This window comes from Rhipicephalus sanguineus, chromosome 1, assembly GCF_013339695.2.
Source record: "Rhipicephalus sanguineus isolate Rsan-2018 chromosome 1, BIME_Rsan_1.4, whole genome shotgun sequence".
Lineage (NCBI taxonomy): Eukaryota > Metazoa > Arthropoda > Arachnida > Ixodida > Ixodidae > Rhipicephalus > Rhipicephalus sanguineus.
In genome coordinates this window covers 76429457-76455468 of record NC_051176.1, presented here as the reverse complement: position 1 = coordinate 76455468, position 26012 = coordinate 76429457, and the positions used below count along the sequence as shown (strand labels likewise).

The 26012-nt window shown below is 46.4% G+C and overlaps 1 protein-coding gene across 1 annotated transcript; it reads left to right on the top strand.

The window, feature by feature from the left end:
- Nucleotides 1-2150: 2150 nt before the first annotated feature.
- Nucleotides 2151-18044, top strand: LOC119393081 (uncharacterized). The gene is made up of 4 exons (XM_037659906.2): nucleotides 2151-2545; nucleotides 5696-5724; nucleotides 6332-6450; nucleotides 16577-18044. Exons 1-4 carry the CDS (start codon nucleotides 2494-2496, stop codon nucleotides 16848-16850), a joined length of 474 nt encoding a protein of 157 aa, XP_037515834.1. The 5' UTR covers nucleotides 2151-2493; the 3' UTR covers nucleotides 16851-18044.
- The last annotated feature ends 7968 nt before the right edge of the window (nucleotides 18045-26012 follow it).

The following is a 26012-nucleotide window of genomic DNA, read 5'->3' as shown; positions in this document are numbered from 1 at the left end:
TTAACATGAAAATAATGACACGCATGTCATGTACAGCATGACTTACGTGCCACGATCATGGAGCGCTGGCGGCCGTTTCGCTAGCTTGATCTACCCGGGAATTGGTTTTGCGCGACGTGACTGTGTGACGAACATAAAAACACGAGTATGAAAATCATGACACGCATGTCATGTACAGCATGACTTACGTGCCACGCTCATGGGGTGCTGGCGGCCGTTTCGCTAGCTTGATATACACCAAAATTGGTATCTTGCGACGTGACCGTGTGAGGAAGATAAATAACACGAGTTAACATGAAAGTCATGACACGTATGTCATGTACAGCATGACTTGCGTGCCACGCTCATGGGGCGCTGGCGGCCGTTTCTCTAATTTGATCGACCCCGAAGTTGGTATTGCGCGACGTTACTGTGTGACGAACATAAATAATAGGAGTTAACATGAAAACCATGACACGCATTTTCCTCAATGACATACAAGACGATGTATGCAGCTGTTTGCTGGCTGCTTCGCATTACATCGATTCCCACAATGCGTGGGATCTGCCGGCTTTTTTCTTTGCCAACTGTTAGCCTTTATATTTTAGGTCATATCCACGACGGAAATACGTCAGTGGAGCCGTGGTGGACCCCATTATAAAACACTTTCTTGTTAAAAAAAAAGTTGTGATCCACAGATTTCTGTGCCCCTTTCTGCGCGCATAGCTATGGGCTTCGAAAAGTGCGAAAGAGGTACCGCCCCTCCCCCCGGCCCTCCAAGCCACTCCAGCACTCCTATCGCCTCTCCTCCAACCACCGCGATGCAAGGCGGGTTTGAACCCCTCCAGGACAAAATCATGCCATCGCCCATGCGCCTAGCTTACCTTTTTTTTTTTATTTTCAGCAAGTAGCCATTGGTGGCGTACACTTGTGCGGACTCATTCTCATTGCCTTTGCTCACTGTTCCAGAAAACTGGTTTCATGGGATTCTTTCTGTATTTGCAGCGAGCAACATCGGAAGTTCGTATGCCACGGCATCACATCCAGCGAGAACATCGCGTTGCTGATGCTCTCGCAGACCCTGAGAAGGACGTCGCATCGATGGTGCTTTTCGGGTATACACACCGACAAGTCCTGTCTCAGAAACATTACAGTCTCCCGAACATGCCAGGTCTGCCAGTAAGCCGCACAGGACGTGCAGATAGCAACAGAGCTGCGGCGGCCCTGCCTAATGACAGAGGCCGCGTGTCATTCGTTAAAGAAGGTTATGGTTTCATACGAATAGATAAGCCTGAACGAGCATCCATCTATGCACAACGCTCTACCATCTTTAAGCAAAGACCGATAGATCCGAGAAACTTAGGACTCCAATAAGAGAGTCACCTGCAGATTAAGGCCACATACCAAGCAGTGCGAGTAAAACTTTTAAAAAGCGGGCAACGTTTGCTGACATTTCGTTCAAGCGCACCCCCCCCTCCTCCCCCGTTCCAACCTTCGTCACTGTACCGATCCTTACGGGAGACAATTTATTTACTGCGGCCCGCTAGCTGAGGTGAGCTTGAAACCCCTGCTCTATTTTATGGCATGGACAAAAGTCATCTGTCCGCTTTGCAGAAGCGGGAAGCTAGGAATGTGCATGCGGCTCTCTCTGAAAAGACAAAAGCTTCCCTTTGTAAGCTCTGGCATGGAACCCTGGGTCAGTAAACATTCTAGTCCTGATGGTAGTGGTGTCATCGATTTGAGCACTAATATACCTAGAAGTGCAGAAGTATGGGATGACGCCCGGGGGGGGCGGGAGGGGGTGGGGAGCGCCGCTCCCTCAAAAGTCTCGCCTTCCCCCTCCCCAAGAGCTAACATAGTCGAAACACAACGCATCAGTTCTCCGCCTCCCTTCCCCTCTGAAGGAACTCGTAGCGGGTGTCCCCTTCCCCCAGTAAAAAAATCCTGGCGCCGCCCTTGTGCAGGAACACTGGATATGTAGCTAAGCAGTTCTGGAGAAACTTGTACAGTGATCGATGTTTAAGTAGGATTGTCATCTACACATACACATAATGGGTATAGGTAGTACTAAGCTATTCAGCGGAACAGCGAAGGCCTCCAGGTAAGCAGTACACACCCCACCCCCCGTCACCACCCCCCCCTAATTCCCCTGTTCACGGCGGGTGGGGGAGGGGGTGGAGGTCGTACCCTAGCGAGCAGAATTCGCGGCTTTATTTTGTTTTAGACATGCAGTAAAATGCTGGAAATGCTGGAATGGACCTTACAACAACCAATGTTGGATCGCTGCAGTGAGAGGTTTATTTTGTCTGTCTTTCAAGCTCAATGCACAGTTAACTTTGCCTGTCGCCGCTTATTTCTTCCCACTTTCTTTTCTGCAGTACACCTTTCGAGAAGACACCCCGACAAGGCTGTTCTCTTCCCACAAACTATCGCGGCATCGACTCTGCCAGTACAGCTGTAAGACAGCGGGCGCCGCGCTCTGGTGAACGTCCTGCTGCCTCTGCTGGTGACTATATGCGGACTGCCACAGCTGTTCCCATCGAACGCGTCACACGCCATCATTGCGGTAAGCACTCGACAGTCTTATAAGAGCACGTCAGAATTTGAACTACAGCCGAACCCCTCAACAACGTAATCGCCGGGGAAGAGACGTTTGTTGTTTCTCGTGAAAATTTCGCTGTCGCGAAAATAGAAAAACTGGCAGATCAATTACTTCGGGCGACCAAAATTTATTTAAAGAAGTCGCCGATATTAATCTGTTGAACTCCTCTGCAATATCTGCCATTTTACTGCATTTCGCAGCTTCGGAGATGATCCTACGCACCTCCTGAAGCGTCAGAAGCTTGACGATTTTTAATAGGAGGCGGTATCTTTCCGAGAGGCTAAACAGTGCACGTAAGCGATGCGCGGGAGATGTCGGCAGTCACACAGAGACGGGGAGCGGCAGCATGCATTCAGGCAGTCTACGGAATGTCTGTCGGTATGACGTCACTTTCGTGGGTGTCGTCACTTGAAACGTCATGCGCCGACGTAGTTGCCAGCAGAGGCGTTAGGGAAAACTGTCATCATCCGACCAAATGTAAACAGCAATGGTCGCAGCGATGCTAGGCAGAAAAGTATGTGCCCGACTTGTCGATTGAGCGGTGCTGCAATTTTCGAACTTCTGGGTTCCCAACTAGAACCTGGGTTCAAAAAATGTTGCGGATCACTACATAAAACTTTCGTTATTGCGGGTGTGCTTTTTAAAATCCCTTCGCTATCGCGCGGAGGCAAATGCATTGAACACTATGAACGTTAACCGGGGTCGCCGGATTTCTTCAGTGCCGCGGGAATTGCGTTATTGAGGAGTTCAAATTATTCGTTTTGTGCACGAAATGGAGGCACGAACCCTAGATTAAACAAAAATGCAGGCAAGCAGGAAATTGCCCGATATAAGTTTACTACGTAAAGCTTGATTTCGCAATACTAGTATCGAGTACCGTCATAGTCGTGCGGACAAGAGGGTCGGGGGTGGGGGGGGGGGTGCGGCGTGCCTTCCCTAATACCTCGTCTTTGCCTGCACTGCATTCTGATCATACGGGCCTCAGTGAGGGGGTCGGGAAGAGGGCAGGGGGTGCCGCAGTGCAACTACCTCCCTCCTTCCCCCCAAATGGGGAATCCTGTGCACGCATATGAGTATCGCGTTCTTATTGTTGAAGCCGTGGAAGCATTCTCTAATGATGCCTGCACCTGCCGGAACCGCAGAACCGCGCGTTCACGGGCGTTGACCGTGTAGTACACGTCGCGGGCGTTGTTCGCGTGATAACTTTGCGTATTCACGAGTAAACAGAAACACAGGCACGTCTACAATACGAACTTGTATATTTTTAACAAAAACGTTGCGAGACGAACGATCGAGGCAGCAGCGACGAGGCGACTGTCGTAACTTGACTTGGGCACGACCGCTGTGTTTCCCAACGCAGGTGCTTGGCGCGTAACCAAAGACGATCGGCCAAGGTCAGGGATGCGCTGGCTGTAGCTCGAGTTCACCGGCCGCATTCGGCGCCAGCACAGGAAACACTACACGACGTGAACGTGGACTTCAAGCCTTGAGCACTCTCACTCGGCGTTGTTGCTATCAAATCAAATGATCAAATGATTATGATCAAAAGCGGGCCACTAGCCCGCTTTTGATCATAACATTTTTTGAGCAACATCTGTCATAGCGTTGCAGAGCTACACGATTGCGCCATCAGCAATGCCGATGATATGGTAGGCCGGAACTTTCTTCAACTTTGTCAAATTGATATACACTACGTTTTTCAAGCTTCACACCTGCAAGTATCAACCGTATTATTGTACAAAAGGCCTTACACTGAAGGAAATAGCACTGTCACTGCTGCAGTTCTCAGACACACGCACAAAAAATGAATATAATTGGCACAATAAAGAATTTTGAAACGAAAGTGGTAGTGATGCATAATCTGTGAAGGACTGATGAGAAACCATTAAAAGAGGCAGGTGTACCTCAATTTAAGTATTTGGTGCGTTTTTGCGAGGTAGATAAAAAGTGAAAGGAATAATAAATGAAGTTTAAAATTTATTTTCATGGGAGTCAGAGCTGGCGCATTAGCTTGCCTTGTAACTTATGCAATGATCCCATACTCAAGGTGAAAATCTACAGGATAGACTTGAAAGACGAGGAATCTCGAGAGGAACACTGTTTAGGGTATGGGGGCAAAATGAGACGCGGGCCAGAACGCGACATTTTGACTTTGCCGCCCTCTATAACTAATAAAGAAAGTGCATTTTCTTTGTTTCTCTATTTCAGCGATAGCTGCCCGTACTTTTCGACATTTTATGTGTAAAAGTTGATGATTGCTCACAGCGTTCGCGCGGGAAAAATTGCGCGGCTGATGTCAGTGTGTTCGTGACCCGCCAAAAACGGGCGAAATTCTGCTCGGTCAAATTTTCGGATCCGTGCATGAAGCTACTCCGGCATCAGTACAACAATGTAATTATTTATGTTGGTTACTTTATACTGCTAGCTACATGCCTCGAAAAGTTTAGCTGATTTGGTTCCGTCGGCCAAAGGGGAAATTGTTTTGAATTCAGGCATGTGAGAGGGGCAAAACGCGACAAAAAGGCATTGAATTGCCTTAGAGAGTGTCTTATTAAGTGAACCATTTATTTACTCTCATTGTATATGACATTTTTTGTTAAGGATGGTGCGGACGTACAAGAGAATATCATCTAGAGTTTCCTGGGAGAAAAACGACATGAAAAAAAGCACTGAATGTTTTTCAGGAGTTTCGGAGCAGCACAGCGCCGGGTTCTGTGTAGATTAGTGCGTGGCATGCAAAGACTGGGCGCATGAAGACTGCGTGGCGGCCCACGGAGTCAATTTGATGTGCTTCTACTGCAAGAACTCAAAATATAAAAATTTTTTCACGCTCTCTCGTGTTGCCTGACGCAGCGTCTCGTTTTGCCCCGCAGGTTGGGGCAAAATGAGACATGTGGTGCATTTTTTCTTTCTTTTTAAAATAATACTTTCAACCGTCACAACATGGCCATATTTATGTAGCACGTACCTTGTAACCAAAAGAAAGTTCCTGTGTTGACATTTTATGGCAACGAGTGAAATAAAAAAAGTTATTCGCTGCTTTCAAATTTTTGTCGCGTTTTGCTTCACCTTACCCTACATATACGTTGCTTTTTTTGTCTCTATCCTGATCAGGAGCCGGTGAAGACGAACAAGAAGTTGCGGTGAGTAGTCAACCTCCTGACTATCATACAAAGCGAGTTCCCTCCTATGTATAAACTGCTGTTGTTGCACTGATTAAATAACAATATGAGCGATGAATTTGCTGTACAGTATTAAGCTAACAGGCAGTGCGGCCAATGACAGCACATATAGGGGCGTTACTTGTAGTAAAAGTCGGAGTATCCTTTATGCATTCGCCTCCGACGACTCGAAGGCGGAAGCAATCCAGGGTTTCTATCTAGTCATTATCATCATCATCACCAAATCCCCATCTTCGATTGATCTTCATCATTATCATCTTCGATGATGGCGATCGTCGAATCTTCTTCGATGAGTTACCTTCTTCGCTGACGGATTATCACGGTCATTTAAATGGTGCTGGTAATGATGATGATGTTTGGTGTCACTTGTCTTGAGGACGACTACGGTGACGGTCACTTTTCCCGTTTGATGAGGCCTATAAAGCTTGCGCCTTAACTGAAGTGCAGTAATTCTTAGATAAAGGAAATATGAAGTAAAGAGGAAAACTTGCCGCCGGTCATGACCAACGCTGCAACTTCGGAATTGGGAATATGCATGTTGTAAGCAAGTTTTTTTTTGTTAATTTAGAAAGGCGCTACGAGAATGGTGATGTCATGCCTGAGGAGTGTCATCCGCGAGGAAGCTCAGGCACTGAGGCTCGAGTTCTTTCGTCAGACGGGCATCACCGCAGGAGCAGGCGATATGAGGTGAGCCTTATGTGCAAACAGCACTGTACATTCTCACTTGCTAGGTAAGCGACTTTGATTCAGAGTCCATGAACATTGCAGCCTGGAGTCACTGGATCTGTGTGAGCTGGCTGCTAAAATAACTGGAATATATCAGGGGCCATCACAGTTATCTCTGTGGTACTGCCTGGGGAAGGGTCAGCCTAAAGTCGCACTACACTTCGTGTACATACTTTGGCAAACTTGAGAGTCTCTAACGTGCCATTTAAGCTTCAGAAGACGTCAACATCATTATAACAAAATTGTTACCAATGCTGAAATTTTTTGAAACGTAGACCAACGTTTTACGCTTGAGCGCTTTAACGATGCGGACATTATTTGCATAATAAATGAAAACGAATAGTTTTGTAACGATGCTTCACTAATTATTATTTGAACTGAATTGCAGCTCATATTGCATACTACAAATTGCAGCCGATAATTTCGAAAGTCGTATCCAACTCGAACGAATTGTAATGATACCGGTTCAGAGATTAGAGGTGGCGTAGCCGTAGGCGAAAAACGTTGGAACATGATCTGATTGACTGCACTGAGGAAGATTGCCTAAATAAAGTCATTAATTTTGTAATCGAACTTTGGAAGTTTATGTCGGCACTGTTCATGCTAGCACCATACATGTCTAAAGAAAATAAAGCCGGTAATTGGGGTTGTAGCGAACCCCTGCAGTCATCCCTCTCCTCCCGTAGCCTACGCCACTGTGCCACAGGCAGATGTTATTTTAAGGGAGAAGCGTTACAGCGCTCGTTACAGCATCCTCCAAGTTTTCCAGCGTTATATTCCAGAGTTATCGCATATATTCCAGCGTTATCGCTGGCTGTCGCGCAAATTCTAGAATAAGCTCGAGTGTGCGCGTATTGTCCGCAATCTTAACAAAACGATCTACAATGATCGCAAAGCTTCTCGAACATTGAGGCGCGGTTCGCGCTGAGCGTTGCTGATAGTCTTTGTGGGCGAAAAGCGAAAACAGCACAAGTGATAATAAGAAACGCACGTGGCAATATAAATGCTTGCTGGCAGTATGCTGTAGGACGTATGCGTTGCGGGCTAGGAACCCATCGCGTTTCTTTGCGAGGGGTCGCAGGTTCGAATCCTCGGTCGCGCTCTTCGGAAATTTTTTTTCTCCAGACTATTTTGATGTTGTGGCTCTTACACATATACACATACCTATACATATACATAAAATTTGTTGAGAGTGCCCATATAATTGTTATCGTAATAACAATAATATATCCAATAATAACATATATAACTGGCGCATTACATGGCACAAGGAGCTCAACATTAATAAATGTAAATCGATGCGCATTTCTCGTTCAAACGCAACCTGCCCTATCTATATCCTAAATAACTGCCCCGTTTCAAGCTACCGCTATCTAGGCGTACACATTGACCTTTCTTTGAAGCAGCATATACAGTACCTAATATCTCAAGCTAACCGTTCATTAGGACACTTCAAGATAAATTTTGCGCTTCTGCCTGTTTCATTAAAACGACTGTTGCATATAGTCTACATCCGCGCCCAATCGGAACATGCCTCATTCATTTGGGATCCTCATCAAGTCACATTAATTAACGAAATTGAATTAGTACAGACTCGGTCTGTTCGTTTCATCTTGGCTAACTATAATCGCAATGCCAGTGTTACAACAATGAAGAGAACCCTTCAGATCAGGCCTGTAGCCAGAGGGGGGAGGGGGGGGGGCGCTATGCCCCGCTCCCCCCCAAATTTTGGTGAAGTAGGTGTTTTTGCCAAAAATAAATAATGAAAATAGGTGTTTTTCTCGAACGCCAAGGTTCTCGGCAAGCGACCCCCCCCCCCCCAGAATAAAAAAAAATCCTGGTTACGGGCCTGCTTCAGATACCACTATTTCTCTTCTCAGAAAAGAATCGCGCATTTCAATTTTTACGCGATAGCGTTAAAGAGCTCGTATCGCAGAAATTCCGCCGTCGGCGTCGGCACCGTTGGTTGTGAGCGAAAAATCATCTTGTCCGTGATCGAAAAATCGAAAAAGCTGCAAATAAAATAAATAATAAAAATATTGGGTCCGGGTGAGAATCGAACCCAGGCCGTCTGCGTGGCAAGCAACTGTTCTACCACACAGCCACGCCTGTGCTTAGAGCTGCACTGAAAGTAACTTTCATGCTTCCCAAAAATACGCGTCCTGTAAACAGGTGTCACAGTACGAGATGCAATATCGCAGTAATATTGCGTGGTACAAGCGTACATTGCCATCGGGCGTCACACCATGTCAATATCATAACGACTTGGTGGTTTAAACACAGCCACCCATTACAGAAGGCACATTACTGCGCGTATTCCTTTAAGACCACGTAGTGGGTGCATCGCAACTTCGAAAAAGTTTCTCGCGCATATTTGCCCCTTGTTTAAAGCATGCTACCCATTACATAAGGCACACACCTTAGTGCGCGCATTCTGTTAAACACTCGTAGTGTTCGAAGTGCGCACTAGGGGCAGGATATCCCTATCGCGTTCAACTCTTAAAGGCGAAGCTTAAGCGTCCCCCCAATTTTTCATAAAATGTATTACCAGAACGCATCCCTTCGCTTCCTTCAGGTCCACCCTGCATCTTACTATTCAGCTCGTCATGATTACGTACTTAAAGTTAACGTACCTCGTCATAACACCATAGCATGTTCACAATTATTCATTCCTAAGACCTCAATCGACTGGAATAGTCTAGCTGCATCATTAGTAAGCATCACCGACCCCACAAGTTTTAAGTATGCACTAATCAACATGAAATAATGAATAGTACGAACAGGCATATTACATGTTTATTGGTGTACATTGCCTGTTTAGTGTACTCTCTGCGTATTTATTTTTTATTGTCCATTTAAGAAAGCTTATTCCCTGTGTGTATTAATTTACTATTATATAGTATTTTTTTCTGTACTTTAGTTTGTTACAAATAATTCTGTATTTGTTTTGCGCTTACGCTGTATTTCCGCCCCTTTCCTCTACAATGTACAAAGTCGATCCTGAGGATCCCACACATAAATAAATAAATAAATAAATAAATAAATAAATAAATAAATAAATAAATAAATAAATAAATAAATGAAAAGTCACATGAGCACCCGCGCACTTCGTGGGTCTTGCCGTACGAGCTCCGCGCTCACTCGCCTTCGTGGCGTTCGCGTGCTATATAGTGGACGGTAAAATAACCACACCGGATGGCTTTCACCTTCGCGTCGCCCTGGCGAATGCATAGGGGACCCTGTGAAGTTTTACTTCTAGTTTGGATCTTTCTAATTATTACCACTTCTGTTTTATCGCAATTTACGATGAAGCAATGTATTGTTACGGGCCGTAGAATACAGAGTCCAAAGACTTCTTTTGCTGTCCTCTTCGTCGTCCTTTGCAGCCTGTTACGGTGTTTCTTGGCCGCTAGAGCACCGACCCGGTGCTAATTAGCATGCACTCGAACGATGGTTTGAGACGCGTGACATGCACAATATCAGTACGAGGCTGAACGACAGTGGTCTGGCTATAGGGCGACTGCGTATGTGATGTCGGTCACTTACCGTAAGATACGGTCAGGGCCGAAATAGCGTTCATATAACTCATCTGAAAGTCCGATGCGGCCTGAGAGGGTCCGTAGGAGAAGCAGGCTAAAGTCACCGTGGCGGGCGTCATATGCACTCTCTGATTGGCCTGAGACTCCGCTAGTCGTCGCTGGGCAATTCCGCGCGCCCCTTGGAGCTTCGTTGTGGCTTCCCGAGCGCACTCCGACAAGTAATTTACTCTGGACGGCAGGGGTGGGCCGAAAGATAACGTAGGCTCGCGGCCGAACAAAATAAAAAAAAAACGGAGACAACCCAGCGGTATCGTGGCTATATAGGAAGTGCAGGGACAAGTGACGAACAATAACGTATATTCTCTCAATCTTGATGGCCAGCAGACACCAGGGCTGGGCAAAGATTGTTTGAAATTGTATCGCGATACGATACAAGATACTGAGGTAAGAAGTATTTGAGATACAGATACGAGATACTACCGCGATAATTGTATTCGATGCGATACTTGCCAATTGTATCGTAAGATACTTCGATACAGTCACCAGCTAGGTAATGTATATCCATATGATGCAGCAGGAAACGCCAACGCACAAAAATTTCTGCTTGAAATTCCTTAACTCTGACCTATTTTGTTTCATTTGAAGGAAATGCCTTTAGTATCTTAAAAGTTTTGTCTTTCTAGCTCAAAGTACATTAACTCAATTCCGAAGCAACTTACCGGGAAGAACTTCAAAAGAGGCCTTCGCATGATGGTGCAAATACCGGCGTGGAGTTTTACCTTGTCCATAAACCACCACTGCGTAATACCTGATCACCGGCCAGGTGTACAGCAGCAACAAAGCTGGAAGCGACATTTGTGAAGAATGGTGCATACGTAGGGGACATAAAATTGCAATGGCTGTTCATATTCTACGTATCTGCAGGTGAAAAGCGTTCGTTATCGATATCCTCACTAACGTGCAATCTTTGAACAATTGTTCTTGAACGAAATAACATCTGCAACTCGGAAACTTCTCAGACGTATTGTATTGTCACGTGGTATAGAGACAATTAATAAGGCGGCAGTCAAATTGTAGAAACGAAACTCTTTACCGAACTAACTTAAGGTAAGACAATAGAAAATTCATTGCCTTTGGAAAATTGCCTGAAACTGTTCGTTAGGACGCCCATGAGCGATACGGAGCATTTGGTATATATGTTTCTCGAATCACCCGTCTAACATCTTGTCGAGTGCCCCCGTCTAACGTCTATAAGATGGCTCCTAATAATTTCCATTACTATATTGCAAACTCAATTTCGCTACTTTATTAAGCGGTAAGCAGAATGTTTGGTACTGTCTACTCAAGACCTGCCACGGTGGTCTAGTGGTTATGGTGCTCAACTGCTGTCCCGAAGGTCACGGGATCGAATCCTGGCCCCGGCGGCCGGATTTTCGATGGACACAAAAATGCTTGATGCCCGTGTACTTAGATTTAAGTGCATGTTAAGGAACCTGATGTGGTCGCAATTTCCGGAGCCCTCCACGGCGTCTCTAATTATGATAACGTGGTATTGGGACGTTAAACCTCAAATAATTATATTACTGTATAGTATTCAAGGCACGCCCACATAATTATATATTTGTTTTCAAAATCGCCTGGGCAGAATAGTAAACTCAAGTGAAGTATAAATGCGCAAATACTAGCAGAAATAACGCAGACATTTAAAAGTAACAATAAAGGAGAGAGCTTATTTTGGCAGCACGTTACGAAAGAGATGTTGCAGCGACCACTCCGGAAAAAAACAATAAAGAGGCCTAGGTAATGCACGGAATGCAAAAGGACAGCTAAGAAAGCATTTGTGCTAACAATCGAATTATGATTTCAAAAATTATTTGAATATATAAATAGCACGAACAAAATGATCTGGCACACCGAAATATCTTTTGTTAAGTAAAGGCTTGTTCTATTAGGTCGAGCATCGGTATCGTTGGATCTATTGTTCTTAGAATCTTATTTACATATAGGTCGATGTCATCGCATGTAAGGCAAACTTACATCCAAGAGGTGCTTCATATTGATGATGTGTGAAAGCCATGAGACGCAAGGCAACTTCATTCTTGCATGCTTCAGATTTCGTTACGAAGCACCACGCAAGAGGATCTTCAATTACGACACGAAAGCGGCATAATAACTTGCGCAATAGACGCTGCACTCATTACAGTGCGCGACGCAGGACCGTGGCTAAGAGAAAGTGTCATGAAACTGACACAACTAAAAAGAAAAAAATATCGAGTATACGAAATCTACGTGGGCTGGGCGTAGACGTTCGCGCGCTTGTTGTGTGGAGAGTGCGCGAGCGCTACCGCATGATTCTACTCCACCAGCAGGAACGCGCAAACCACGCCGCCTGCCCTCACTAGAGTACCCTGGCGGGAAAATAAAATTATGTCGCCACCCTTAGATTTATTCAGTGGCTTAGTGGCGCCCGCACCAGCTTCAGAAGCGTAGTTCAGCCAGGGAGAATTGTTTCGCACGGTGGTGTTGCGATAACGGTATCTTGTATCTTAAGATACACGATACATTATTGAATGTATCGGAAATACAAATACAGATACTCGTTTTTCGAGACATATCGCGATACAAATACAAGATACCCGAAGAGTATCTAAGACAGTATCTAAGATACATGTATCTTCGATACTGCCTAGCACTGGCTGGCATAAACACCTCCACTGTTAAAAATCGGCAGATCCTACCGCATTGCGAGAATCGATTTCATGCGAAGCAGTTGGCGAGTAGCAGCGTATGCTTTTTTTTCCCTTTGTGCCAAACTTTATAATGTGGATTGACATCGCTGCGTAAACTGAGTAGTTGTGTGCATATCGTGGGATTACCAGGCGTGTCGACTACACTGGCGTCCAATGGGTATCTCATGGTTCGACGAAACACTGTAACTCACGTTAAAGCACAGACGTCACTTTCGTTGCAACGAACTGCACATTAAGGTGCGATGACCTGCGCATTATTAACCAGCGGTTGTCGGCGTATTTGAGCAACACTTGACTGTACCTTGCTCATTCACAGGAGTACATGTGTAGTGCTTATCACATTGTTGTAAACGTGGATAGCCAATACTTTGGCGTTGGCCCGACATGGCGCTTCGATGGGGTCTTCCTCTAAAGCAGTTTCAAGCGCTGGCGTGGCTATGTGATAGATGACATGACTGCCAGGGAGAATACCTGGCTTCGATTACGGCTCGAGCCGCGAATGTTATTCTTTACTTCCATCTCTATTTCTCGCTCATCGACGGGGCTGCCAAGGCCGGCAAAGAATTTTGTGCGACACGGGCTCGTTAACGCTGTCGCGTTAAGATTTCCAAAGTCAATTCCCGCTGTCCCTAATATGAACTATGAATCACCTGTGTCATATACCCGCATATCACGGGCACCGATATGCGGGTGTGTGCCACACGTGACTCGTGGAACGTATTTCAAGATGTACGCGAAAGGAAGCCGCATTATTCATGCCATGAACCACCCACTCCCTGGACATTTTTTTCTTTTTTGCTTTTTCTCCCTCAATAAACGTTTTGATAAAGCTAAGGAGACGACCACAAGAGCGCACAAAAGTAGGCGGCTAGATAGATAGATAGAAAGATACATAGGATCGGTCAAAGTGCCTCTGGTACGCTAAAAAATGCTTCGCGTTTGAAAGGCTCTTCCATTACATTTGTCTGCAATCGGTGCGGTGAGTATGCGCGATATGCCTAATTTGGTGTTTGTATTGCGGTAAGACATTGCCTTCGAGACAACAGACTCGTAGCCCACCTTGCTTGTGCTCCTGCCGCTCGCTGAAGGCTTTAATATCATCCGGAAATTCTTGCCCAAGGTTCAGCAGTAACACACTCGCGCGTTCCAACCGATCACCTCAGAAGATAGACTGCAAAGTCGCAAAAAAAAAATAATAAATTCTGCACGACACCTTCACATTTGTATGGATGTTTGCTGGCCGCCGCATCCTCTCGATAAACTTCGCCACCAGGGAAAGTGTGGCGCTGCATGTTTGGAAAATTGTACATTCACTCCACCACAAATATTATTTTTTCTAAAGAAGAAAAACGGTAGCGGGTCGCCACCACCATGCAGCGCTTTGCTTCGGAGCGTTCCTCGCGCTCCGGTCTCACTGTCGGCACCGGCGCTGGTCTGAACCCAAGCAAATAAATATCTTTCATAATTATCAATTCCTTTTCATTTCATCGCCTTCTCACAAGGCTGACTATACAGCAAACTTTATTTTATTTACTGTCACTTACTTCTTTATGTTCGTCTACAATTTTTTTCACAATTCCAGCCGGATCGTGCCATATGTAGCGCGTTTGTGCCATTGTTGAACCAATCATTATCATCATCGTCTTCACTCTCGTGTGAAATGACACATCAATATCTTGGAGCCGCACTCGGTGAGCGACCCAAGGCGTACTAAGTTCTCGGTGAAACTTAGCGGTGAGTCAAAATTTTCGGAGACACGGTTAAGATCGAGCTCACCGCCAGTTATAGCACGGCATGTCGCTAAGTTACCGTTACAGCTATGATGTGACAGAGTTCGATGGAACGGCGGAAAGGGCAATTCCCTGCGTACTTCGCAAGGCTAGATCCGCCTGCGACTGACAACATTCCCCTCCTTCTTGGTGAAGCTGACCTATGACATTGCTAGCAAGCATTTCCACCCTGAGAGTCCAGTGACTCTCACAACGGCATCTCGTGAATCGGCACCTCTTTGTGATTTATACTATACGTCATTTGTATCTAAAGAACATCAAGCTTGGAGTTTAATTTTCCAAAGTGGGTCCAAGTGCAACAGAATATTGCTAAAGACTTAAGAGACAAGGTTCGTTGATATGACGCGCTAAGTTAATAATACATTGAGGAACACAGTGCCCGGGTTGCCAGGTTTGGCTACTTTGAACCAATTTGGCTACTTCTTTTAGGCCGGTGGCGGGAGAAAAATCGTCTTGGCTACTGGGCAAGTTTTGGGTTTCCTTCTCGTTCCCTCGATTTGAACGAAACTATCTAATCTGGTGACGTCGCAGCCCCGGGCGTACGTGTATTTGGTGCAAAAACACCGCAGGCAATGCGTGTTTCCAGCTGTGCCAAAATCGCATTTGGTAGATTTATTGTACCATGAACTTTACCGAAGAGAATGGCTCAGTCGCCTAAGCAGAGGCAAAGGTCAATGGTGGGGACCATCAAATAAATATATAAAAAAGCTGCACGTTTATCGCCTGCCAGTCAAGCGGGCCTCGCGGGAAAACAAAAGGAAATGCTTTTGGATACGTGGCTGGTACTCGGGGGAAAATGTTGCCTGGGGCCTCATTTTACAGACCACCTATTGTTGCACGCGACTTCAAACCGCTATTGGAAGTAAACAGGAATCGAAAACGCTCCGCATCCAGGGCGCTCTGCATCATCGACATATGCGACGAACTACTTGTGTGATGTGTTAGGATTTGGTACGGACTGCGAGTCGGCAATATTAACTGCTCAGGCTTCGTCATCACGCAAGTTATGATTGCGAAAACGACTACAATTTATGCTTCTATGCCAGCAACTAGTTCAGTATTACAAATAACACGCACGGCGAAAAAGCAAGACGGGACGCCGCCCTTGTGATTCTTTGCGCTATTATCTTAATCATGCACAACCAACTAGCCCATCAGTGTGAAGAGAGAGATGTGTGAAGAGAGTGTCATTTTTGCAACAACGCAAAGACTTCGTCATTCTGCACGAAATGATTGCTAGATTCAATAATTTAGGCTTGAATCTCAAGAGTTTTGATATTGAAGTGTTCATGTTGTACATATTTGTATTTTCGTCGACTATCCGTTTATTGATTTAACTAAAACGTCGCAGTTGTTTTCACACACGCGTGGTTACTTTTAGCTATTTAACTCCCCTTGGCAAAAGTTGACTACTTTTTGGCTAGTTTTTCTGATTTTCTGGTTACTTTTTATCTTTTCGACCTGGCATCCCCGCACATTGCAGTTCAATTCACAGCGATTCAGCTAAGAAGGCGACATGATTTGACGTTCACGGTCCCACTCGTGGCCTTTTTGGCCACGAATCCTTTACTGATCACACTGGGATCAAGAGGCCGACGATGTGGTCGAGTGCATAGCAGTGTACTGAACGCCACTCTGCCAACTTTACCGCCTTCAGCGCATTGCTTGTTCTAAATGTGCATCGTCATAGCAATAAGTAACCTTTGCCCTCTGAAATCACTTATTCAATGGGATTATGTCCGGTCGTGGAAGTAGGTTATGAATAGAAGAGCCATAAAACGAACGTAGACCCAAATAAGGATGTTACAGAAGCTGATGTTTGGAATTCCCCGCGTAAGTCATGCCGTTGCTGCCATTTTACCCTACGTGAAACTCCATTTTGCCTGACAACATTGAAGTAAACGACACATTTCATGACTTTTTGATCGCTACACTGGATTTCTTATTTAACAGTAATCATTGATTGCAGTCAAGATTAGTGGCAAATTATTCAACTGAACTCTCCCAGGCCGAAGAATATGGATGACAACGCTGACTTGCGCCTAGTTGAGGACGCACTCGCATCTTACGCTGACCAGTGGGCTGACCTAGAGGGCGTCACCGACTGCTTCACGGCGGGTGTCTTCAAGTACCGCTCTTCATGCTCGGAGACATTCCGGCCGGATTCATGCTCGGACACATTCCGGCCTCCACCTGCCGGAACCGCAGGATTTCCAGTCAAAGCTGGGCGCCTGTTTGATGCACCGACTTTTGAAATGCCATCAATGCATTGCAGCTCTTAGCGTCACACCATTCGATTCCGAGAAGTGCGCATCGCTTCTTTGCGACGTACTTCTTTACGACGTACTAGTAACACTAAATAAATCTGAATAGATATTCTTGCTAAGTGAGTATGTAAAATGCAGCGTAAAAATCCCGAAATGCGTAGTTGAAGCCCAGCAAACTCTTCTGTCGACCACAAATATAGCCTGGCGCGTTACGTTGTCGACGTAGATAGCCCTGCGCTGTAAAACGAAATTGACGCAGCCCTTCTTAAACATTTTATATCTCTCAGCAATGTCGGAGCTTTCTTTTCACGACTGCTTTTGCACGTGTTGGTATTCAAACCCCTCACCCCCGTTCACCGTCTTTTGTGTTGTGCCTTGGGGCCTTCGACGTGATAACCAATGAATTGAAGCTACAATTTTAATTGAATAAGTGCCATAATATACTTGTAATGCGCAGTAAAAAATTGGAAACTCTTCCCTACGAGCCGCATATTCAGAGGTTAAGATGGTGGAATGGAGAAATACCACAAGTCACACGGACATTGTTGCGAACTGTGTTCGATGTTCCTAGTTAACGAACACCAAGCGTGGCTGGTGTGCCTGTGGAATATCCGTGAAAAGGCAGGTAATATTTTTAAATCAATAACCGTTCATCAGACTATCATTGAATGAGCGTAAAGTTAATCTAATCACTTTGACTTGATGTTTGGTTGATGTTTTTTATATTTTTTTACCACTTTAGCGCCCCTACAATTCAAACGCTGGCCATCTGCAACGATGCGGTGGCTGCTGGGCGCTGAAGAATCACACGCAGCACCACTGCCCAAACAGCGCCTGCGTCGTCAAGAACGTAACCTGCTGTCGCAGCAGCGTCAACGTTGGCCCATCAGAAGCGCACGCGTGGTTGCACTGGCCATTCTGCATCGTAGAGTGTGCGCATCAGGGACACTGTCTATTATTTTAGCGTTCGTATTTTACTTTTCTGCTTTTCCTGACTCTCCCTAACGCGATTATTAACGATATCTTTGATTTGAAAGAAATATGTTTGTTTCATTAAATAAGTTATCAGCAATGTACTGATGTTTGTGGTGATGTCGGTACCCATAAGCTGTGCGGCCCGAGGTGATTGCAAGCTGTGCTGATGGGTCTGTGATAAACCTTTATGAATCCTTGAAAAGTGAGGAGAGCAATTCCATGCAGTTTCTTCACAAGGGGGCAGCAATTTTCGTGCAGCAGCCGGGAAATTACAGCGCCGTCAGAGGTTTATCATATTGATACGAGATGCTGGAGTCGGCTACGTGATACTAGACACCGGCGTCTGCGGCTGGCGTTACATGATAAGCGCCGAGTGACGTCAGCAGGAGCGCTTGCTCCTGCACTAGCGCGGCAGACTCGTTTTGCCTACCAACAGCAACGCACCTAGACGGCGTCGAGTTGCTACTCAATAAATGCTACGCAGTCTTATTAGCCCGTGTTGTTTACTTTAGCCTCTCAACATCACAAATGGTGACGATAATGGTGAAAACAAGGCGAGACGCAAGAAATAAGCGCTAAAGCGTGGCAACCAAGCTCTGAAAACCTCCGAGCTGGGCTTAACGCGACCACACCTTACGACAAAAGGCGACAAGACTTCGGAGATGGCAGCGTCCAGTCAAATTGGCGAAATTGGGAATTGGCCTTTTACGACACTGAGTGACCGGCTGTCTTGCGAAGAACGTCTCAGTTCTTTTTTGCGGGGGACGAAGTACCGGAAGGTCCGAAGGTGCACGCCTTGCTTAGCATCATTGGGCCGAAGTACAGCCCCTTGAAGTCCCACCACCTTGTGGTCTAGTGGTTATGGTGCTCGAGTGCTGACCCGCAGCTCGCGGGATCGAATCCCGGAGCCCTCGACTACGGCGTCTCTCATAATCATATCATGGTTTTGGCACGTTCCACCCCAACAATTATTATTATAGCCTTTTGAATCTATGACTGCACCAGAGAAACCATCAGAAAAACATGCTATAATAAGGCTGCACTCAAGTTGCAGCGTCAGAAAAGACGTTCGAGCAACTAACAGAATTGCTTCGCAATCACTTGAGCACGACAGCGTCAACTGTGCTCGTAGAGCTAGCGATATTTCACAGGAGATGTCAGCTGCAACGATGCATCTCTCATTATGTAGCCTAGCTCAGAAACCTCTCAAACCTGTGAATTCGGCACCTTCTTGGACGAATCTCTTCGAGACAGGTTTGTGTGTGGTTTGTGCCGTACCGATATTCACCGATACTTATTTGCTGAAGATAAAAAGCTGACATTCTAAAAAGCCGTTGAGCGCACTTACAATGGAAGAAGCTAAGAAAAAAGTTCACCGACGATTACGATACCGCCTAATGCGAATTCTGTGCGCAGCTTCATGTTGGGGCAAGGCCCAACTGTGTTTGAAGTTTTGGCTTTTTTGTGAAGTTGGACAGCACCCACTACGCCATTATTCGTCTTTTTGCGGATAAGGAAGGTACCCGCTACACATCTGCAAGGTATTTTGTACACTTTCTTGATGCTGCATGAAGCTAATGACGATGAAGAATTATGGCTGAGCACTTTGCTGTAAATTATGTTTTCGCATATTCCTTTTATTTTATTTTTTTCACAAAGTCTACTGCCGCACGCTTCGTGGCCGATCCCCCGTAGTGGGTTGAGCTATTCCCTTAAGGAACCAACCAACCAACCAAAGCTGTGGGTGGGAAGCATTAAACCAATGACTCGTTGCGCAATTAGCATTGTGTGATGACTGGTTGTTATTTTACTCGTCTGCCACGCTATATTGCATAGGTTAACGCGATTCCTTGCCGGACATGACGCCTGCATTGGGTCTTCTTGCAAATGACCTTCAATCAGTAGCGTGGCTCTATGGAAGACTAGTCGGCTGCCACGCAGAGGGCCCGGTTTCAAATCCATTTGATCCATGGTATTTTATCTGCATTTATTTTTTCAAGTCTATCTGTTGCTTTTTTATGTCTGTCTGTTACGCCACCGACGGCGACGCCGCCCAACGCAGGAACAGGCTCTTAAGAACTGCGCTCAGAAATGTTGAGGAGGCGCACGCGAGAAAAGCTGGTGACGATCTTTACAACAAAAAGAATGTTTCGTTGCGGCTCTGACAACATTTCTCCCGTGCCTGTCCGCATATACCTGATAAGTGCACGAACTGCGGCAAGAAGGGCCACATTCATCGCTCTTGCCGTGGTCCCAAGCAAAAGCCAGCGAGTTCCAGGAAATCCATAAGCACTCGTCAGATCGACGGCCCGAGCCACGTCAAGATGCTGTCTCAAAAAACCCGGAGTCCCATTAGGGTTGAAGTCGAAATTCATTATTTACCTACGAATGTGGAGTTGGACATAGGTGCCGCGGTGTCTGTAATATCAAGGCAACAGTTGAAGAATTTTAGACCACCTTTCCAGCGAGAACCAACAGAACCACGCGTCTGAAAACGCAAACTGTAGAAGTTGCCCAGCCCTGCGGCGTCTTCAAAGAATCCGTACGGTACAAGGTCCAAGTTAGATACTGGGACAAAATCTGCTGTTTACACAAGCTGCGCAATGACTCGCACCCTGCCGCAAGCCAAGATGACCATAGAAAGCGATCGAAAGGACTTCTCGACAAATACAGCTCCATTTCCAACGACACCCTACGCGAAGTAGAATGTGAGCAAGCTACTTTAATTCCTAAGGAACAACGTCCAAAGTTCCTGAAAGCTCCAAACGTGACATACGCTTTGTGTTTAGCAAGGAAAGAAGAGCTGCGAAAGCTAGAGGAAATGGGCGTCATTACCCAAGTTTCCACTAGCGAGTTCACCACAAACTGGTACCCTCTAACTAAGCTAGATGAAATACTAGCTAGGGTTGCCGGAGGGTGGTACTTCTCGAAGCTGGGTAGAAGCAGCGAGTAAGAACAGGTGGAAATATAAGAAGACTCTAGAAAGCTGCTCACGTTGAACACGTATAAACGGCTATTTTGCAGTAAACAGGCTGCCGTTCGAAGTTGCCTCGGCAGTCGTTCCAGCGCATCATGGATAATGTATTGCAAGGTCTGGCAGGAGTGATATGTTACCTAGAATAACAAGAACTGACATTCTTTTGACAGGAGCAACTGCCGAAGAGCACTTCCAGAATATTGAAGCAGTGTTTCAAACACTCGCGTGAAAAGGCATCCGAGTAAACGGCAAAAAATGCGAATTCATCAAGTAAAGTCTTTCGTATCTTGGTCATGTTATTAGTAAGGTCGGCATCAAGCCAACAAACTAAATGTTCAAGCTCTTCTCTAAGCCCCAGCGCCTACTAATGTAGCACAGCTGCGTACGCTGCTTGCACTCATGACCTACTACGGCAAGTTTACACCACAGTTGGATATGCTTGCTAAAGCCTTCTACAGACTGTTACAAAAAGGCATCTCCTGGTCCTGGGAGCATAAGTGCGAGGAAACGTTTCAAGCGTTCAAAGCAGTGATGTCTCCAGCCAAGTTCTTGAGCACTACGTCCCGACGCTACCACTGCAGCTGTTATGCGACGCGCCCACGTAAGGCCTCGGCGTCATGCTATCGCACGTTATGAAAGACAGCACGGTTAGGCCAATTGCTTGCGCTTCTAGGTAGGACGCTAGGAAATACAGAAGAGAACGATAGCCTGATTTAGGAGGCACTTTTTGCCTTAATCTCTGGCATCAAGAAATTACATTTTTATATTTATGGTCGACAATTCACGTTAATCATAGATCGTAAGTCACTGCAAACAATTCTTGTACCGAAGAGTGGGCTCCCGTCTATAGCCACCGCCAGGCTACAACAACGGTGGGCAGCAACCCTTTCAGCTTACAAATACGACCTCGTTACCGAGAATCGGGCAACAACGTTGACGCGGACTGTTTCTCGCGACTACCGTTAGAGACAAGCGACGGAGAGGACATCACCAGTGAGACATTTTATACGCTTCGGTTAGCGTCTCTTCCTGTGACAAGAAATGAAATCGCGCGCCACACAGTACGTGATCCTCTTCTCGGCCTTGTTTTGGATTTCATCAGAAAATGGTGGCCTTCGTATGTTGCAGACAAAGTAATGAAACCATTCTTTGACAGACGCAGAGAACTGACGGTCGACGAGGGGTGTCTGATGCATGCTATGCGAGTAGTGGTGGCTCCGAAACTGCAGCGTCCAGTCGGATGATATATATAAGGGACATCCAGGAATCGTACGGAGCAAGGAACTCGCCCGCAGCTACGTATTGCGGCCATCCCTGGAACAAGATGCCGACAATCAAGTGAGACACTGCATATCATGCCTGCAAGAGCGCAAAATGCCACAAGAGGCATCTTTGCACCCATGGTCGTAGCCTATGCAGCCATGTTCACGTGTTCATATTCACTTCGGGGGCGCATTCCGTAGACGTATGCTGCTAATTGCTGCAGGTGCGCATTCAAAATGGCCTGAGGTTTACGTCATGACATCCGCGTCAGCGCAAGCAACCATAACAAAATTAGCCTATTTGTTCGCTCCATAGGGCGCGCCGGAAACGATTGTAAGTGAAAACGGCGCACAGTTCACATCGTCTGAGCTAGAGATGTTCATGAAAGAACACGCCGGTCGGCAAGTTTTCACGTTTGATTATCACCCGAGTAGCAAGGCACTGGCAGAAATGTTCGTCCATACCGTAAAGAACGCCATACGCAAAGTCCTGCAACTGAAAATCTTGAAGAAACGTTGTCCAAATTGTTGATTGCGTATCCGAACACGCCACATGCGACGACAATGTAGACACCGTCTTTTCTTTTTATTTGTTGTCAGATGCGAACTCGTTAGGACGCTCTGAAGCCAGATTTATCGCGTACGGTCAGCACAAGTCAGTCCCAGCAAATAATGCGGCGAAACACCGATCATACTGTGTTTCAATTGAACGAACAAATTTTGGCGCGAAATTTCAGGAGCGCACTAAGATGGTTCAGTGCAACTATATTGCAAATATTGCAGCGGACGCGGACCAGTGTCCTACGAGGTCAAGGTGCAGACACCCAGCGGACCTTGTATGTGGAGGTGACACAAAGACAACTTGCTTCGAGCCCCTGCCACAACGACGGCGTCCCCATTTGCGATGGAGGAGGAGACAGAAAACTGTTATCCAGCCTTTGCAGATCGTCCGCCGGCAGCAACTGTGTTCCCTAAAATACAGCAGCAAACATGGTCATTGGGAGCAGCCCAACGACGCGATACCTTCGACGAGTTAGGAAGCCACCCGACAGATACCAAGCATCCTGACTCTTGAATTGCGGTGGAGGAAGCGACACGAGACGCCGGAGTCGGCGACTGGCGCTACACGACCCGTAGCGAGTGATGTTAGCAGGGGCGCTTGCAGCAACCGAGCTCCGGCTCTTGCGCCGCAGACTCGCTTTGGCTACCAGGGGTAAATTCAGAAATTTTGTTCGGTGGGGGCTCTTCCCTGATCGAAGTGGGGGGCCTGGCCGGCAGATGTGGGCGTGTGTGATTTTGTGCTCTGTATATCATGGCAAAAACGAAAAAAAATTGGGTGGGGAGAGGGGGGCATGGGCCCGGTGTGCCACCGCTTGGCTACGCAACTGTAGTGGCTACGGACAGCAGCGCACCTGGACGTCGTCTAGTTGCTACTCAATAAATGCTACGTCTAACTAGCGCGTCTTGTTTACTGTGACCAGCGAACATCACACAGATTAAGCCTATGGACACTACCGCAGTTTGCTAGAGTATGTATCCTGGAAGACGATTTCGGGGTGTTCTATAGCATCGCTACCAAGGTCACGTAAGCCGCAGAACAGTTTTCACAAAATGATCTTGCGCAAAAACTGTTCGAACTCGGTAACTAAATATTTTTGCCAAATGGAAAAAGCACTTACGGAAGCATTTACTCTGTGAAGGTGGATAGCCAGTGAAGTAGAACCTCGTCTCCATGATAATTCCCATGAAATGAGCGTGAAGTGCGCAAGCAACACATTCATACAGAGGTATTCGTAGTTCGCGCGCTGCATTGACGGCTCAGCACGCTTAGTTCACGGATAAAGCAAGCGCGCTGCGCAGATGATGACTGTCAATCAGTTGTGTGAGACACATACTGGTGAGCCTATCTGAGGTAGGGAATGCTATATACTACTCGTAAACGCTTGAGCGAAGGCTTACTGCCCGTTGTTTTACTATAGCTGGTGGCTCTAAACAAGAGTTTTGTCTGATTGGGAGGCTTTAAATTCTTCGAAGGTGTGCACTCGTATGTGTCTCGTGTGTCGTATGTGTCTCGTGCTTACGCAGTATGCCATTCGCTAGCTATTACATAAAGCATTCCTGAAATCATAAAAATCCGGCAGATCCCACGCATTGTGCGAATCAATTTCATGCGAAGCAGTCAACTAGCAGCAGCATAGGCCGGAGTTTTCGCTTTCAGACAAGCGTTACGAGGAGGATCGACGTCTTCGTGTAAACTAAGCAGTTGTGCGCATATTGTGGGCTTACCAGGCACGCCGAGTGCAGTGGCGGGTAAAAGGTAGCTTGTAGTCCCACGTGACGTCAGCAGTCACGTTTGAGTAGAGGTGTAAATTCCATCGGCAATAAGTGCTCGCTACAGTGCTTTGATGTTCATATTATGAGTAGCGGTCGTATATTCGTGCAAATTTAGACAATTGCTTGAGAAGTCATAGAAAGGAGATGTTTCTTACATTTATTTAAAAACGGATAGCTGACAGTTGTTCGAAAATTGGCCTTGTCCTGTCGTGACCTTTGTATAAAGCTTTTTTTTTTTTCGGAAACAGTCCAAAGCTGTGGCGTTGCTCTGTGGTAGAATGGCTACTGCCATGCAAAATGCCTGGGTTCGATTCAGGTCGAGCCGTTATTTTAACTCGAAATTATTTTATGCCGGGGTCCACCAAGACTTCATTGACGTATTTCCGTCACGGATATCACGCTGGTACAATACAGAGTAACGAATAATTAAGAAACCAGAGAAAATGTTCCGTCACCAAGAATCAAACCCACGACCTCTCGGTCCGCGGCGCTTACTGCTGGGCGTTTCACCCATTGGGCCATGGACGCAGATGCACGAGGCTCCACGAACGCGCCTTATATCTCACATAATCCCTCTCGCACGGTGCTCTTGGTGTACGAGGCGGTGTCGCCGTCTGTGAAAGGTGATACGAAGTACTGCGATACGATACTAACGAGCGCCGCTGACAGGGAGCGATTCGGCAACGACTCCGCAAAAGCGTCTTCATGCGAGCGAGGAAAATGGCCGCGCTAGTATCGAGGAGTCGCCCTAGACGCGATTGCATTATTTGCCTTTCGCTTCGTGTTAGAGCGTGACGGCTTCTTCTCGGTGTTCACCAATTTTCAGTGTTCATTTTCGGTGTTGATTTCATTTTCGAGTGTTCATTTTCGGTGTTCACCAACATTCACCAACGGCGTTTCTCCGCCGCCTGCTGCTTCGAGTGTGATAACACCGACTAATAAAACTGCTGCAATGAGCGCCGCGGAAAGGCAGCGGTGTCGATGGGCGAATGTCGTGCCTTGATAGAGCGAGACAGAGGCCAGCGGGACCCGTCATGCTCTCACGGCTCAAGCTATTGAGTTATCTGTTATAAATTTGATGATTCTTTTGATGAAATTTAGAATTCGAGCATCCATGTCTACGTCCGGTATGCCTTGTGAACCAGAGTCAGACAGACATTCTTGATCAGTCCATTGTGAATTTGACAGTCCTGTCTCATTATTACTAGGAACATCTGATTGGGATCCAAGTGAAGAATTAGACTGAAAGAATTCTGGAAACTCTTGGATAACTGCTCCGAAATACTAGACAACTGCGTAGATTTCACTTGAGCCAATGTCTCCGAATTGTTCAGTAGAAGTTTTTCAAGGGATTTTTCCACCGCTTTCTCTACGATGCATGAAACAGATTGAATAACTAACGCATCCATAGCGAGAGGCTGACGGGCTGCAACGCCTGCATATACTTGTGTCCTGCTCTGTACTTCAGCTAGAGCTTCACTGCGCGAACATCGCCTTCTGTCAGTTATGTCAAGAACCTGTGATTATTTAGCCCTAGCAGGGCAATCTGTATGGTCAGCTGTGCGATTGGGTTGGCATAAGCAGCGTGACTCATTATTAGACTCATAGTCGTCAGATCTGTGATCCGCC